This window comes from Psammomys obesus, unplaced genomic scaffold (genome assembly GCF_907164565.1).
Source record: "Psammomys obesus unplaced genomic scaffold, mPsaObe1.curated_primary_1811, whole genome shotgun sequence".
NCBI classification, from domain to species: domain Eukaryota; kingdom Metazoa; phylum Chordata; class Mammalia; order Rodentia; family Muridae; genus Psammomys; species Psammomys obesus.
Window position 1 is genome coordinate 2,700,244 of NW_026592732.1, and position 16,845 is coordinate 2,717,088.

The 16,845-nt window shown below is 38.4% G+C and overlaps 1 protein-coding gene across 6 annotated transcripts in view; it reads right to left on the minus strand.

Annotated features, from left to right (window-relative positions):
* The window catches only part of Gria4 (glutamate ionotropic receptor AMPA type subunit 4), a 386,847-nt gene that overhangs the window by 82,006 nt on the left and 287,996 nt on the right, over nt 1-16,845 (minus strand). For all 6 annotated transcript variants that reach the window (XM_055615436.1, XM_055615437.1, XM_055615439.1 and 3 more), the window contains exons 8-9: nt 7,296-7,463; nt 6,011-6,115 (exon numbers count right to left, since the gene is read on the minus strand). In XM_055615436.1, coding sequence (XP_055471411.1) covers nt 6,011-6,115; nt 7,296-7,463 — 273 coding nt within the window. The remainder of the gene's footprint in view (nt 1-6,010; nt 6,116-7,295; nt 7,464-16,845) is intronic.

A 16,845-nucleotide genomic window follows, 5' to 3' on the forward strand; every position in this document is an offset into this window, starting at 1 on the left:
CATTTTTCTTGTAAGGGTCTTGGATGTAATAAACTGTAACTAATAAAAATAAAATAGAAATTAAATAATAAGAATAATAATATAATAAAAGAAAAAAAGTGTCTTGGCTGGATGACAGCTGGCGTGAAGTGATCTGTGTGTCACTCTTCTAACTTACTTACTTTTTAACTTTCTCCTTGAGAAACCTTAGTTTTTATTACCATTGTGGTTGATCAGGCCATGAAAAGATTCAGCAGTACACATAGCCCACAAGGTATTATTACTGCGGGATAACACCTGTTTCCTCTTCCTTTTCTTTCAATTTTATTAAGAGTCATTTGTCTAGCCATAATTACTGTTTTGTAAAATAGATTATCTTTTGCATTTTAAAAAGTTTCTGCTTAGTGGACCAGCTCTGCAATGTTTGTTGCACGAAAAGAAGGTAGCCTCTCTTCCCTCTGCCTACCCAGAAGTCAACAGTTTTACTCGCCTATGGAACACTGTCAGTTCCCTATAGCTAGCAGAGAAGCTAGCAATACGATAGGAGAATGGACCTTCACAAGAACTTCTTCTTGTGAAGTGTGTCTCCTTCCTTTACTCAAGAAGCCTGATAATGTGGCTCATGAGGTGTCACCCAACTGTTTTACTCCCTGACTTGCTTCAGTTGTCCTGAAATCACTCTGTACCGGCTAGAAGACTGTAGGCAAGGAGACGCCACCTTGAGCACAACAAGCTAGAGCTGTGTTATAAAACAGTACAACATCCTCTGCTCTGTCTCTCTCTCTCACACACACAGCTTTAGAGGCGCACTCATGTCAGAAACTGGAGCAAAGCATTGGGGATGCCACAGCCACTTCCTTACATGCCCTCAGCGGTCCTGCTGCCAAGTGTTCCCTGCCATTGCCGCCTCTTCTATGTCTAGGTAATCTCTATCTCTCAATCCCCTCCTCCCTGCACCTGCCCAGGCGATGCTTTCCTCCACCTGTGAGTGGTTTTGTTTCTTTCTACAATGCCTTACGCTTTTTCTTTAACTGTCAAACGGACTGCATATTCTAGCTTTCTTAAAACAAAATTATTATTTTTTTTTCAGGCAGAGCCTGTTTATTGAAAGGTTTTAGGGTTAGACTCATTTGAAAAAAAAAAAAAGAAGCAGACACACCTAACAGGAGTAGACATTTAGAAATAATTAAACTCAGAGCTGAAATCAATGAATTAGAAACAAAGAAAACAATTCAAAGAACCAATGAGATCAAGAGCTGGTTCTTTGAGAAAATAAATAAGATAGACAAAACCTTAGCAAACTAACTAAAAGGCAGAGAAACCATCCAAATCAGAAACAAAAAGGGGGACATAAGGACAGAAACTGAGCGAATCTAAACAATCATTGCTACAAAAGTCTGTATGCCACAAAATTTGAAAATCGACATGAAATTGACAATTATCTTGATAGATTCCATTAACCAACATTAAATCAAGATCAGGTAAAAAGATTGAATAGTTCTATATCCCCTAAGGAAATAGAAGTGGTCAACAAAAGTCTCCCTTCCAAAAAAAGCTCAGGGCCAGATGGTTTCAGCACAGAATTATACCAAAACTTCAAGGAAGAGCTCATTTCAATTCTCTGCAAACTATTCCACATAATAGAAGGACAGTTTTCTTGATAGATTCCATTTACCAAAATTAAATCAAGATTGGGTAAATAGATTAAAGATCAAGGAAATAGAAGCAGTCATTAAAAGTCTCCCCCAAATATTCCAGGGCCTGGAGACTACCACAGAGGGCCTCTGAAAGACTCTACCCTGCAGGGTATTAAAGCAGATGTTGAGACTCATAGCCAAACTTTGGGCAGAATGCAGGGAATCTTATGAAAGAAGGAGATAGAAAGTCCTGGAGTGGACCGGAGCTCCACAAGGAGAGCAACAGAACAGAAAAATCTGGGCCTAGAGGTCTTTTCTGAGACTGATACTCCAAACATTGACCATGCATGGAGATAACCTAGAACCCCTGCTCAGAGGTAGCCCATGGCAGCTCAGTCTCCAAATGGGCCACGCCAGTAAGGGGGACAGCGGCTGTCTCTGACATGAACTCAGTGGCTCTTTGATTGCCTCCCCCTGAGGGGAGGCAGCCTTACCAGGCCACAGAGAAAGACAATGTAGCCTGATGAGACCTGATAGGCTAGGGTTAGATGTAATGGGGGGAAGAGGACCTCCCCTATCAGTGGACTGGGGAAGGGGCATGGGAGGAGAAAAGGGAGGGAGGGTGAGGTTGGAAGGGAAAGAGGGAGGGAGCTACAGATGGGATACAAAGTGAATAAATTGTAATTAATAAAAAATAAATAAATTAAAAAAGAATTTTACTGTTCATGCAAAGATTTTTGATCTTATGGAAAATTCAATGGCTTAATCATGGATTACAAGTAATATTTTCCTACCCAAATCTACAGTTTATAGATATCAATTTTGTATATTTTTCTATCATGTTAGAACGATTTATTTATTCATATATGTAGGTTTTGAGATATGGTTTTATGTAGAATAGACTAACCTCTGACTGTGTCACTGAAGATGACATGTAACTTCTGATAATATTGCCTCCCAAATTCTGGCATAACAACCATGTTCTACCATTCCTGGCTGATAAATGATTTGATTTTCTTTTTTTAAAATAATTTTTATTTTTTATATTAATCACAAGTTATTTTTTTTCTCTGTCCTAAGAAATTTATTGAAGGGTTTTATTTTTATTTTTATTTTTTTAAATTTTATTTTTCTTTTTAGTTACATTTTGTTAACTCTGTGTCCCAGCTGTATCCCGCTCCCTCATTCCCTCCCCAACCCCACACTCCCTCCCTGGTCTCCTCCCTGCCCCTTTCCAAGTCCACTGATAGGGGAGGACCTCCTCCCCTTTCATTTGACCCTGTTTTATCAGGTATCTTCAGGGCTGGCTGCAAAGTCCTCCTCTGTGGCCTAACAGGACTGCTCCTCCCATGGGGGGGTGGTGGTGTCAAAGAGCCTGCCCTTGAGATCCTGTTAGAAATAGTCCTTGTTCCCCTTACTTTGGAAAACTACTTGGTTACTGAGCTACCACGGGCCACATCAGAGCAGAAGTTCTAGGTTATATCCATAGATGGTCCTTGGTTGAGTGTCAGTCTCAGTAATCACAAGTTATTTACTTTTTATCCCAGTAGTAGCCCCCTCCCTCAGTCCCTCCCAATCCCACCCTCCCTCCTTCATGTCCTCCTTGCCCCTCTCTAAGTCCACTGATAGGGGAGGTCCTGCTCCCCTTCCATTTGACCCTAGCTTATAAGGTATTTTCAGGATTGGCTGCAATGTCCTTCTCTGTGGCCTAGCAAGGCTGCTCCTCCCTTGGGGGGTGGAGGGAGATCAAAGGGCCAGTCATTGAGTTTATGTCAGAAATAGTCCTTGTTCCCCTTATTAGGAAACCCACTTGGATACTGAGCTATCATGGGCTATATCTGAGCAGGGGTTCTTGATTTTCAAAGTTGCTGATTAATATGATTAATAGGCTTATTGATTTAAAAAAAAATTGTCAGATGAGTTTTAGCCTGAGATTTGGACAAGATTTCCAAACTGTTTTAAGACAGAAATATCTTTAAACATACTTCTGTCTTTTTGTACTGGATATTTATATGATCCAGTGTTCTTGGCAGTCACACGTACAAAGTCAAAAACATTGACCAACATGAGGGAAAATGTACTTTTTCTTTCAAATTATACTTAGATTTTTCATGTAAAAATAGTGAAGCACCTCCATTTCTTTAGTATGGATAAATGATAAAATTATAACGATGCTAAAAGTTTTTGAAATATAAAATTCTTTATGAATTATAATCTGTAAATTTTCAATTTGTTTGCCTATCTTATATTCCTGGGTTCACGTAAAAATGTCTCAGACAGAAAGTGGTTGTGAGGGAAAAAGTTTAGCCATCTCTGATGGAGACTACTTTGGGAATGCTAGAAAGGCAGCTGATCCGAGAACAGTAGAGCTGCCTGTGTTGGTTAGCTTTAAAACTGTCAACTTGACATAACCAGAACCACCAGGGAAGAGGCTCTCAGTGAGGAATTATCTAGATAAGGATTGTCTTAACTGATATTTGAAGATTCAGCCTATTGAGGGCAGGGAGGGCTTCTGAACTGTTTAAGAGTGGGACAGTTGAGCTGAGCACACATGCAAGCAAACAGCATTCATACATTTGTCCTTCTTGACTGTGGTTATCATGTGATCTATTTCAAGCTCCTGCCTGTGCTTGTGGTCAATGATGAACTTGGACCAGTAATTCTAAGCAGAAACAAAACAAAATAAGACCCCTTTGGTCCCTGGTTAGTTGGCCATGTTGGTCTTCTTGTGGAGCTCCTATAACCTTCAGGTCCTTTTCTCTTTCTTCCCACTTTTTCACAAGACTCCTTAAGCATCAACCAAACTCACAGTTTGGCTGTGAGTCTCAGCATCTGTTTTGAGGTATTGCTGGGTAGAGCTCTGTCAGGCTCCTGTCTGCAAGCTTAGCAGAGTATTGTTCATAGTGTCAGGGGTTGGCACGCTCCCATAGGGTAGGTGTTTGGTTGGGCCAGGCATTGGTTGCACATTCCCTCATTCTCAGGGGCTTGCTGAGACTAAAGCATCAACCAAGGACCATGCATAAATTGGACCTAGGCCCCCTACAAAAATGTAGCAGATGGACAGCTTAGGCTTCATGTGGGTCTTCTAGCAACAGAAGTGGGGGCTTCATTGGACACAGATTCACTTGCCAGCTTTTTGATCACTTCCCTTTGGTGCTACTGCTTTACCAGGACACAGCAGAAGAGGACATACTAAGTCCTGATACAACTTAAGGAGCTGGGATGGATGGGAAAGAGAGCTCCCCTTTTCTGAGTAAGAGGCGCGGGAGGAAGGAGAAGGGAGGGAGGGTATTTATGGGAGGGTAGGAGGGATGAGGCTACAACCAGGATGTAAAGTGAATAAAAATAAATAAATTGTAAAACAAAAGAAAACAAAACAAAAATCTTTCTCTATTAAGTTTCTTTTTTGTTGGTGTTTTTTCAGCATAACAGAAACAATGCTAAGATATTTTCTAAGTGTGAGACCCTGTAGCTAGCACTTTTCTGAACTCTCTCTCCTTAGCCCAGTAATTGTCATCTTCATCTTATCTTCCATTTGCTTTCCCTTGTTTAGTTGAATTTGCCTGGCTAATTTCAGAACCAGCAATCCATTGAGAGTATTCCCGCTCATTAGCAGGGTCTCTGTACTGTTTCTAATGATCATACATGGATATATTTACTTCATTGTGTTCTTTTATGTGGAGTAACTTTTGTTTCCAAAATTTGTTTGCCCAGTTCCCCTTGTAACATTGCTCTGATTGTGAGTTATAGGGTAATGTGACACATTAATCGTTTCATTTTGCCCCATCATTAAACATAAAATATGTAACACAAGCATTTATCTCAACATAGACTATCAAGAAAATACAAGGTGTGTCACTTAAAAATATTTAGAACATCCTAGAGGGGACAGGGAGCCCCACAAGGTCCAAATATATCAGAGCACAGGGGTCTTCTATGAGACTGTTTATCCAACCAAGGACCATGCATGGATATAACCTACAACCCCTGCTCAGAAATAGCCCGTGGTAGCTCAGTATCCAAGTGGGTTCCTTAGTAAGGGGACAGGAATTGTTTCTGACATGAACTCATGAGCTTCCCCTCCCAAGGCCACAGATAAGGACATTGCAACCATCCTAAAGATACCTGATAAGCCAGGGCCAGATGGAAGGAGAGGAGGACACCCCTCTCAGTGGACTCGGAAGGGGGCAGGGAGGAGATTAGGGAGGGAGGGGAGGATTGAGAGGGAAAGAGGGATAGGGCTACAGCTGGGATATAAGTGAGTGTATAAAGTTATTTAAAAATATTAAAAAAATATTTAGAACATCAAGCTCTTTTTCTCCTATAGGCTTTTAAGAGTGTTACATGCAAAATAGGAAAACACTTTTTTATTTTTCAGTTCAATTGCAGCTCACCTTTCGAGGTCCTGTGCTTTTAAGTTCAAACACATCCATTGTGTAATTAACTCTGCGTCCATAGTGGTCAAATTGAACATTCCCAGTCAGCCCTTGAATTCGAACCTGTGAAGGAAAAAGAAAACACATATATATTCATTTGCAGCTTTACTTAAGGTGATCTCTCACTGCTAGGCTAAGACCATAGAAGGGTGTGGAATTAAAAGCTGCAATCAACATTCTGGAATGTTTTTGGATGCTTGACCTATTGATGGAACCTGGAGAAAGAATATGAAAGGATATTAGCAGGTATTTGCTTTACACCTAGGAGATATTTTTTTGCATTAAAAAGTATCATTTTAATTAACACAATTCTTTCCCAATATTGAAATATCTTTCATAGAACAAATATTTTATTTGCTTAGAGTCAATCTTCAGGTTTTTTTTTCCTTATATTTATGGTTGTAAGCCTTGCCTTTAACGGCTGAGCCATCTCTCCAGCCCCAGTTTTTTTCTATATCTCCTCACAGCAGATAATGTAACTAGAATTTATATGAAAGATCATATTCTTCTGGCTAATGTTGAATTCAGATATAAAAAAAACTAAAAATACATTATTTGAAAATAAGCATATTGGATTCAAAATTATCTTTGGATTCACATTTGTATTACTTATGCTTTGAATTAATCACATTTCAGAGCAGTTAAATAATTCTTACATATAATATCTTTAACACATACTGTTTGTATGTGTTTAAGATAATAAAATAAATCATTTAATCCAAAGTTAAAGATGCATTGAAGCAGTTCTTAACTCTGTCAAAGATTTCATCTTTTTTTTTTTTTTTTTATAAGATAGGCTTGTATTTCCTGGTTTCTTATGGCTAATGAGGCTAATGATCCTTTCTGATATATAAGTTGTAAGCAGATATGAGAGCTATTATTGGAATGAAATATCCAATTGTCATTTCATTCCCCACAACAACCTGTTCATTCAAAATGGCCACTGTTCTGCCAGCCTGGGTCCTTGAGTGACTTTATGGAGTACAGGGCTCTTGCTAACCAAATATGTCTACACTAGGTCCCTTTGTTGGTTTAAACCTTTATGGATTTGTGGTGTTATCTTGACCACACATCTATATAAGTAATATCCACGGAGGGTCTACATAAAATGTTTTGACATTGTTGAAGGCTTGAGATATTAACAAGGAAATTGTAATACACATGTTCAGATAAATCAGTCTGTTTTTTTTTTAACATACCAAACTTACGAAAGATCATGAAATAAAGCACAATTATGAGTTACCTGCTTCAGTGTTCTCTCCATGTCAATCCCCTGCCCCCAGGGAGCAGCAGGGTTTGCCAGACAATCCCCAGCATTTCCTCTCCTTGAGATATCAATTTTCTGTCTTCTGAGACTTCGGAAAGTTTCAGCCATCACCAGGACTCCATCGTAAGTCAGAGCAGAGGTGTACTGAGCAAGTGAAAGAGTGAAAAGAGGCAAATGTTAAAGCCTAGCACAATGAGCAATCTGGGGTCGCAGTGGGTTTATGGCAATGCCTCCATCTTTCCTCAGGAGCCAGAACGGTACTGATAATTAATTGATGCTGGCTTTGGAAATAAGCGTTCTTGCTTGAGCACAAAGACTGTATGCCATGTTTTACTGTCCTAATTTTAAAAGACAAAACCCACTCTGAAAACAGAGCCTCTAAAGCACAATTTTCTATCATCTGGATGAAGAAAGGCCGAGGTTGGGACTTTATTTTGTGTTTCAGTTTGAACAGGTTACCACATCCTGCACTGCAGTGACTTAGACCCGGGAGGGCTGGACTTTTGTTGTTCTTTTCTTTCCCCCAAATGCCTAGCAGTGTTCTTTGATACTTACTTTGCATTCATCAACTTTAAATATCTGGTCTCCGAGAGGAGCTGTTTGTTGTTACTGAGAAATGTAACGCTAGGATAAAATTTATTTTATTCAACCTCAATAGTGTATGCACCTATCACCCAGTGAGTGAGCTCAAGAGGACTAACCATTGCTTTAAACTTCCTACTCCCTAGCCAAGAATCGGTGTAGAAATACAAAGTAGAAATCCCCTGATTTCTGATCCATGTTTCTCTTTGAGAAAAGAGTGAGCCCCCTGGACAAGATTATTAGTGTAAAGCAGGAAGTGAGAAGATGAAAAGAAAAATGTGATATGGGGGTAAATTTTGGTGATGTTTGATCAGAGAATTATGAAACACTTGGGTGATAGGGCATAGTATTCATCAGCTACTAATCATGACAATCACTGCATTATCTGCTTCAAGAATTCCAAATAATTAACACTTTCTACACTTGTGTCAGGGGCAGGTTTGTGTCATGTTAAACAGGGGATGAATCTCTTGCTTTTTTTTTGTTTGAGTGCAAATAAAGAAAACTTAACTGAGACAATATGATCATTACACAGAAGAGCTAGCATTTCAAAGAAGAGAAAACTAAGACTACATGAACTGCAAGAAAGCATTTAGATAGTAGAGAAACTGAGTCTGAAGCTTGTATTTAAAGGATGTATAAGGATCATGTAAAGCAAGAGAGTTGTTAGGTGTGCATCTAGGATACAGTAACACACACTTAAGCATAGGCCTGTGCCCACATAGTTAATGCCAGTAGCTTAGCTGAAGAAAAAGAAGCAAAGTGCTACAATAAAACTAATGTGTCCTCTTTCCTGCTCAACCCAACCAGTCTCTTAGTAGAAAAAGAGAAGCCATCTTTTTCCAAGGGAAGAATGCAAAAAGGAGAAATGAAGACCTTTTCTCAAAGACCTAAAGGACAAAGCACACCACTAGTGTGCCAGGATCAAGAGGTGAAAATAAAAAGTTCTTTTCCCCCAAGCAGAGAGAAAGAAGTGGAAGGGAGATGGAAAGAAAAACCAAACCAAACAAAAGCAAACATTCACTTTTTTGTAGAATCTTCCTTTATTATTATGGCATGTGAAGTAGTAGAAAAAGGAACTGTGTCACACAGCGTGGTGTGGTGCAAAGGAAACACTTGGAGAAGGAAAGACCTGAAATTTGACAGGGCAGAGAGCTGTTTAAATTTAAACTGGCTTTGTCTTGTTGAAGGCTCCAACTTTTTCTCATGCTCCTTATCTTATTACAGTGTAGTAAAGCCCATATATGGACACCCAGCTTATAGACGACATGTAGAAAATGTGTATTAATGGGGCTGGAGAGATGGCTCAGTGGTTAAGAGCACTGTCTGCTCTTCCAAAGGACCCTGGTTCAATTCCCAGCACCCACACGGCAGCTCACAATTGTCTGTAATGCCAGTTCCAAGTGATCTGACACCTTCACATTAATGCACATAAAATAAAATTAAATGTGTATTAAATAAACATCTTATTTGTGGGCAGCTTTGAAACTGTGTCTTAGTGTGGAGTTATTTTCTGTCTTGCCCGTTGATCAGAATGGAGCAGTGAATTCTGCTTCTCAGCATTTGAAGGTAGAGAAGAAAAACACAGGCAGAATCAGTGTGCAGTAAATGAAATTAGACTATGAAAGGAAAGAACTAAACAAATTCAAGCTCTGTTACTCATAGGATTTATACAACATAAGCGATACAAGTTAGGGAGCACAAAGCAGAAAAATAAAAAAGTAACTATCTATTGCCTTTGTTGTGAGATGGCTTTTCATGTACTACCTGAGAGCTAGGTACAGAAGATACATAATACTATCTAGGGAATGTAAGACTATGAGGATCGTTAGTGCATGGTCATGGCCCTATAGGAATTTACAGCAGTGAAATATTAAGTGTGGTAAGTCCTTGCTGAAAATTGCAGGATCTAATATCATGGAGAGTATTAAGGAAGGGAACTTAAGATAAACTTTGGAAGAAATCTGGAATAGATGGATAGTGTAGGTAAATTTAGTCTAATATCTAAATAATCAATAAGCGGCTATTCCTAAACCCATAACAAAATATATGTATTAAGTAAATTTTCTTTGAGAGTTGGCAATTGGTAAATGTTAAGGAAGTAAAAATAAGTTAACTGAAATGAACAAAACAGGATTTATTGACAGATTGCAATTAGAGGCTCTTGAAAATAATCTTACTGAGCTACCACAGACCACATCCCAGCAGAAGTTCTATGTTATATCCATAGATGGTCCTTGGTTGAGTGTCAGTCTCAGAAAAGGCCCTGTGCCCGGATATATTCGGTACTTGTAGAGCAAGTAGTTTTCCAAAGCAAGGGGAACAAGGACTATTTCTAACAGGATCTCAAGGGCAGGCTCTTTGTCCTCCCCCACCCCCCCAGGGGAGGAGCAGTCCTGTTAGGCCACAGAGGAGGACTTTGCAGCCAGCCTTGAAGATACCTGATAAAACAGGGTCAAATGAAAGGGGAGGAGGTCCTCCCCTATCAGTGGACTTGGAAAGGGGCAGGGAGGAGACCAGGGAGGGAGTTGGGGAGGGGGAGGGAATGAGGGAGCGGGATACAGCTGGGACACAGAGTTAACAAATTGTAACTAAAAATAAAAATAAAGTAAAAAAAAAAAAAGAAAAGAAAATAATCTTACATGTCTTCTAAGAACAATTGTTTAATATTTGTATCACTTATTACTTGAGGAAGGTTTTTTCCTTTAATGTCTTTTACTTTATATTTATTTATTATATTATTATATTATTCTTATTATAGCCCCACCTTTCCTCCCCTCTCCTCTTACTCCTCCCCCTTTCCTCAAGAAAGGGGAGCTCCTTTTCCCATCCACCCTAGTTCATCAAGTTGCATCAGGACTGAGCATGTCCTCTTCCCCTGTGGCCTGGTAATGCAATCCTACCAGGGGAAAGTGATCAAAAAGCGGAAAGTGATGTCCAATACGATCCTCACTTCCCTTACTAGAGGACCCACATGAAGCCTAATCTGATGCCCATCTGCTACATCTTTGTAAGGGGACTAGGTCCAGTCCAAATGTAGTCCTCAGTTGATGCTTCAGTCTCCTCAAGCCCCTCTGGGACCTGGTTAGTTGGCTCTGTTGGTCTTCTTGTGGAGACACTGTTACTTCTGTGTCCTTTACTCTTTTCTTCCACATTTCCTCAAGAAGCCCTGTGTATCGCCCAATGCGGTGAGTCTTAGCGTCTGTTTCGAGGCACTGCTGGGTAGAGCCTCTCAGGGACAACTCTGTCAGGCTCCTATCTGCACGTTTAGCAGAACATGGTTCATAGTGTTAGGGTTTGGCATTCTCTGACTGGATGGGGCTTTGGTTGGGCCAGACATTGGTTGCTCATTCCCTCAGTCTTTGCCCTATTTGTTCTGTCTTTATCCCTGCACATCTTGTAGGCAGGGTAAATTTGGGGTCAAAATTTTTGTGAGTGGGTTGGTATTCCCCTCTCTCTGCTAGGAGACTAGTCTAGTTAGATGGTATCCTCTTCAGTCTCTATGGCCTCTGCTACTAGGAGTCTCTGCTTGAGTCCCCTTCCTATCCTCACAGGAGACTACTCTGACTTAGTTCTCCAGCTTGTTACAGAGATATCTCCTCCGTTTCTCTTTTTCTCTATAGTCCTGTCCTCTTGCCCTTGCTCTCCCCAGGTCTGTTCTCCACCCTCTCAACTATCTGTGCCCCATTTCCTACCTTGATCCCTCTCTTCAGCCATTACCTCTGTCTATTCTATCTTCCCCTCTGAGTGAGATTTATGCATCCTCCCCTGGATCATCTATGTTACTTACTTCTTTGAGTCTGTGCCTCGTAGTATGCTTATCCTGTATTACATGGCTAAAGTCCACATAGAAATGAATCCATACCATGTGCATCTTTTTGGGTCTGGGTTACCTCATTCAGGATGATCTTTTCCAGTTCTGTCCATTTGCCTGCAAATTTCATGATTTCTTTGTTTTTAATAGCTGAGTAGTATTCCATTGTGTAAGTGTGTCACAATTTCTTTATCCACTCTTTGGTTAAGGGTCATCTAGGTTGTTTCCAGATTCTGGCAATTGTGAATAAAGCTGCTATGAACATAGTTGAACATGTATCCTTGTGGTATGATGGGACTATACCCAGAAGAGGTGTAGCTAGTTCTTGAGATAAACTATTTCCAGTGTTTTGAGAATGTGCCAGATTGGTTTTCAGTGATTGTACAAGTTTACACTCCCACCAGCAATGGAGAAGTGTTTGCCTTTCTCCAGTCCCTCACCAGTATGTCCTGTTGTTTGAGATTTTGACTTTAGCCATTCAGACTGGTGTGAGATGGAATCTCAGAGTTGCTTTGATTAGCATTTTCCTGATGACTAAGGAAGTTGAACATTTCTTTAAGTGCTTCCCAGTCATTTGATATTCCTCTGTTGAGAACTCTTTGTTTAGTTCTGTGACCCATTTTCAAATTGGGTTATTTTGTTTATTTGTGTTTGATTTCTTGAACTCATTATATATTTTGGATATTAGCACTTTGTTGGATGTAGGATTGGTGAAGATTTTTCCCAATCTGTACAGCCTTCCTGTACAAAAAGGACAAATGGGCTGAGAAAGAAATTAGGGAAGCTACACCCTTCACAATAGCCACAAATAATATAAAGTATCTTGGTGTAACTCTAAGCAAGTCGAAGACCTATATGACAAGATCTTTAAGTCTCTGAAGAAAGAAATTGAAAAAGACATCAGAAGATGAATGAAAGCTGTTCCATAATCATGGATCGGTCGGATTAACATAGTAAAAATGGCCGTTTTACCAAAGGCAAGCTACAGATTCAATGCAATTCCCATCAGAATGCCAATATAATTCTTTACAGACATTGAAAGAACAATTCTCAACTGCATATGAGAAAAGCAAAAAATCCAGAATTTTGTATATGTAGACCTCCAGTTATATCAGCACCATTTGTTGGAGATGCTGTCATTTTTCCATCGTATGGTTTTGACTCATTTGTCAAAAATCAAGTGACAATAGGTGTGCGGGTTTATTTTGGGGGCTTTGGATAGATTCTACTGATCAAACTGTCTGTTTCTGTGCCACTACCATGTAGTTGTTATTATTGCTCTGTAGCATAGCTTGAAGTCAGGGATAGAGATACTTCCAGTTCTTTTATTGTATAGGATTGTTTTAGCTATTGTGTATGTGGTTTTTTTTTTTTTCCATATGAAGTATAGAATTGTTCTTTCAAGGTCTGTAAACAACAGTGTTGATATTTTGATAGATATTGCATTGAATCTGTAGATTGCTTATGGTAAGATGGCCATTTTTACTATGTTAATCCTACTAATCCAAGAGCATGGGAGATCTTTCCATCTTCTGATATCTTCTACAATTTCTTTCTTCAGAGACTTGAAATTCTTGTCTTACAGGTCTTTTACTTGCTTGATTAGATTTATACCAAGATACTTTATATTATTTGTGGCTATTGTGAAGGATGTAGTTTCCCTAATTTCTTTCTCAGCCTGTTTGTCATTTTTGTGCAGGAGGGCTACTAATTTTTTAAAAAAGTAATCTGTATCCAGCCACTTTGCTAAAGCTGTTTGTCAGTTGTTGAAGTTCTTGGTAGAATTTTGGGGTCGCTTACATACCCTGTCCTATCTCTGCAAAAAGCAACACTTTGACTTCTTCGTTCCCAGTTTGTATCCCCTTGATCTCTTTTAGTTGTCTAGCTAGAACTTCAAGTACTGTATTGAAGAGGTATAGAGAAAGTGGGCAGCCTTTTCTTGTCCTGCTTTTAACAGAGTTGCTTTAAGTTTCTCTCCATTTAATTTGATATTGGCAAATGGATTGTTGTATATTGCCTTTATTATGTTTGAGCCTTATCTCCCTGATCTCTCCAAGACTTTCATGATGAGGGTGTGTTGGATTTTGTTAAAGGATTTTTCTGCATCTAATGAGATGTTCATCTGATTTTTTTCTTTGAGTTTCTTAATATGGTGGATTACATTGATGGATTTTTTCTTCGTTGAACCATCCCTGCATCACTGGGATGAAACCTACTTGATCATCATGGATAATGTCTTTGATGTGTTCTTGGAGTCAGTTTGCTAGTATTTTATTGAATATTTTTACATTGATGTTCATGAGGGTTATTGGTTTGAAATTCTCTTTTTTGTTGAGTCTGTGTGATGTACTTATCAGAGTGACTCATTGCCAAAATGAGTGTGGCAATGTCTGTTCTGTTTCTATTTTGTGGAATAGTTTGAGAAGTATTGATATTAGATCTTCTTTGAATTTCTGATAGAATTCTGTGCTAAAACTATCTGGACCTGGGTTTTTTTTTTTTTTTTTTTTTTTTTGGAGATTTTTGATGACTGCTTCTATTTTCTTAGGGGCTATAGGACTGGTTAAACAGTTTATCTGGTCTTGATTTATCTTTAGTAGGTGATATTTATCCAGAAAATCATCCATTTCCTTTAGATTTTCAATTGTGTGGAATACATGTTTTTGAAGTAAGACCTAATGATTGTTTGGATTTTTTGAGGAAGCTTTTCAGAACATAATCACAGATGATACGAATTGACTGTATATATATATATATATATATATATATATATATATATATTGAAAGGTTTCTGAGTGCCTAGAATCATGCTAAGATCTGTGAAAACTTTATATGTAGTGTGATTTCTGTTCTAATGTGGTACATAGCTATATTTATGAAATTACTGTGAGAATGTATAAATATATACATTTATATGTATATACTTATACATAAGTAATGTATATTTATACACTTAATATATTTATATGTAAGTATATATTTATAATGTATATGTATATATTTAAATGTATAAATATAATAGATATTAATGAATCAGAATTACTATAAACATACCTCACAAATTATAATAAATAACCCAAAGAATAGTATGAAGAAATCAAGTTGGAGATCATTAAAAAATGGGAAAATAAAATGATCATATCTTCTATATTCCATGGATCACTGACCTTTCTTTAAAAGCCAGTTAAACCTGACAATGCTACATCTCCAGAGGGACGTGATCAAAGAGCAGGCAACTGAGTTCATGGCAGAGGCAGCCCATGCTTCCCTTACTTGGGAGACCCAAGAAGATTCAGGCAGTCCTGATGAGACTCTATAAGCTAGGGTCAGATTGCAGGGGAGGAGAACTCCCACTTTCAGTGAACTAGGGAAGAGAGAAGGAGGGTGGGACTGGGAGGAGATGACGGAGGGGGCTACAATAAGGATATAAAATAAATAAATTGTTTAAAAAAAGCCAGTTAAGCAAGCTTTATTTACAATGTATCTATTCAAAGCAGGATTTGAGAGAGCCATGTGGATTCACTTTGTAAGCCTCATTTCATAGAAGAAAGTGTAAACTGGGATTTTTCAAGGAAATTTGGTGACAGAAGGATTTCACAAGCAAATTTTCATAGCAGCACACAGCAGATCAGATTATTTGACAGACTGTGGTGGCAGAATATCTTGTCTTGTCAGGACAGAGTCCTTCCAAGGTGTCAGTCAAACTCCGTAGGGTGGGGAGAATGCCAAATTCCAAAAACAGGTTAAAGCACATGACCTTTGGTCTTTGACTGGCAAATTACCATCTCGTATGCATTAAAAATGTCAAACAGTGATTAGTATATGGTGGACACCCAATAAATACATCATTTTAAAATTCCTTAATTCTATAAGGTACCTCTCTAAATCCAACATTGAATAGTGGACATTGTCAGCCAATTTAAAAACAGAAAAAACCCAAAACAAACAACCAAACAACCAAACAAAAACAGAAACAAACAAACAAACAAACAAACAAACCATATAGCTAGGAAATTCAATAGCTGATTGAACTCATTGATCTTAGTTTTTCTAAGTCCAAATTTCAAAGTATAAAACTCCTTTGAAATGCATAGTTGAGGAAAGATTACATATTAAGATTCATGATGTGCTCCCTCTCTCCACACCCTCGCAGCATGTATTTTCACTTGAGATTTTGATCTTAGCCATTCTGGCTGGTGTGAGACGGACTCTCAGATTCATTTTGACTTGCTTTTCCCTGATGACTAAGGAAACTGAGCATTGCTTTAAGTACTTCTTGGCCATTCAAGATTCTTCTGTTAGTAATTCTCTGTTTAGTTCTGTGCCCCATTTTTAATTGAGTTATTTTGCTTATTTTATCATTATTTATTATTTTGTTTATTATATTATTGGTGTTTGATTTCTTGAGTTCCTTATATATTTTGTATATTAGCCCTTTGTCAGATGTAAGATTGGTGAAGATCTTTCTCAAATCTGTAGATTGTTTTTTTCTTTTATTGACAGTGTCTTACATAAGCTTCTCAGTTTCATGAGGTCCCATTTATTAATTGTTGATCTTAGAGCCTGAGCTATTGGTGTTCTGTTCAGGAAGTTTTCTTCTGTGCCAATGAGTTTGGGGCTCTTTCCCACTTTCTCTTCTAATAGATTTAGTGTATCTGGTGTTATATTGAGGTCTTTGATCCAGTTGGATTTGAGCTTTGTGCAGGGAGATAGATATGGATCTATTTGCATTATTCTTCATGTCAATATCTAGTTATTCTAGCCCTATTTGTTGAAGATGCTGTTGTTTTTCCATTGTATGACTTTGGCCCATTTGTCAAAAATCACGTAACCATAGGTAGGTGGGTTTATTTTTTGGGTCTTCAATTTGATTCCCTTGATAAACCAGCCTATTTCTATGCCAGTACCATGAAGTTTTTGTTAACTATTGCTCTGTAGTATAGCTTGAAGTTTAAGGGATTGAGGTAACTCCTGAAGTTCTTTTATTGTACAGGATTGTTTAGCTATGGTGATTTTTTTTCCATATGAAGTTTAGAATTGTTCTTTCAAGGTCTGTAAAGAAATGTGCTGGTGTTTTGATGGGAATTGCATTGAATATGTAGATTGCCTTTGGTACTATGCCATTTTTAC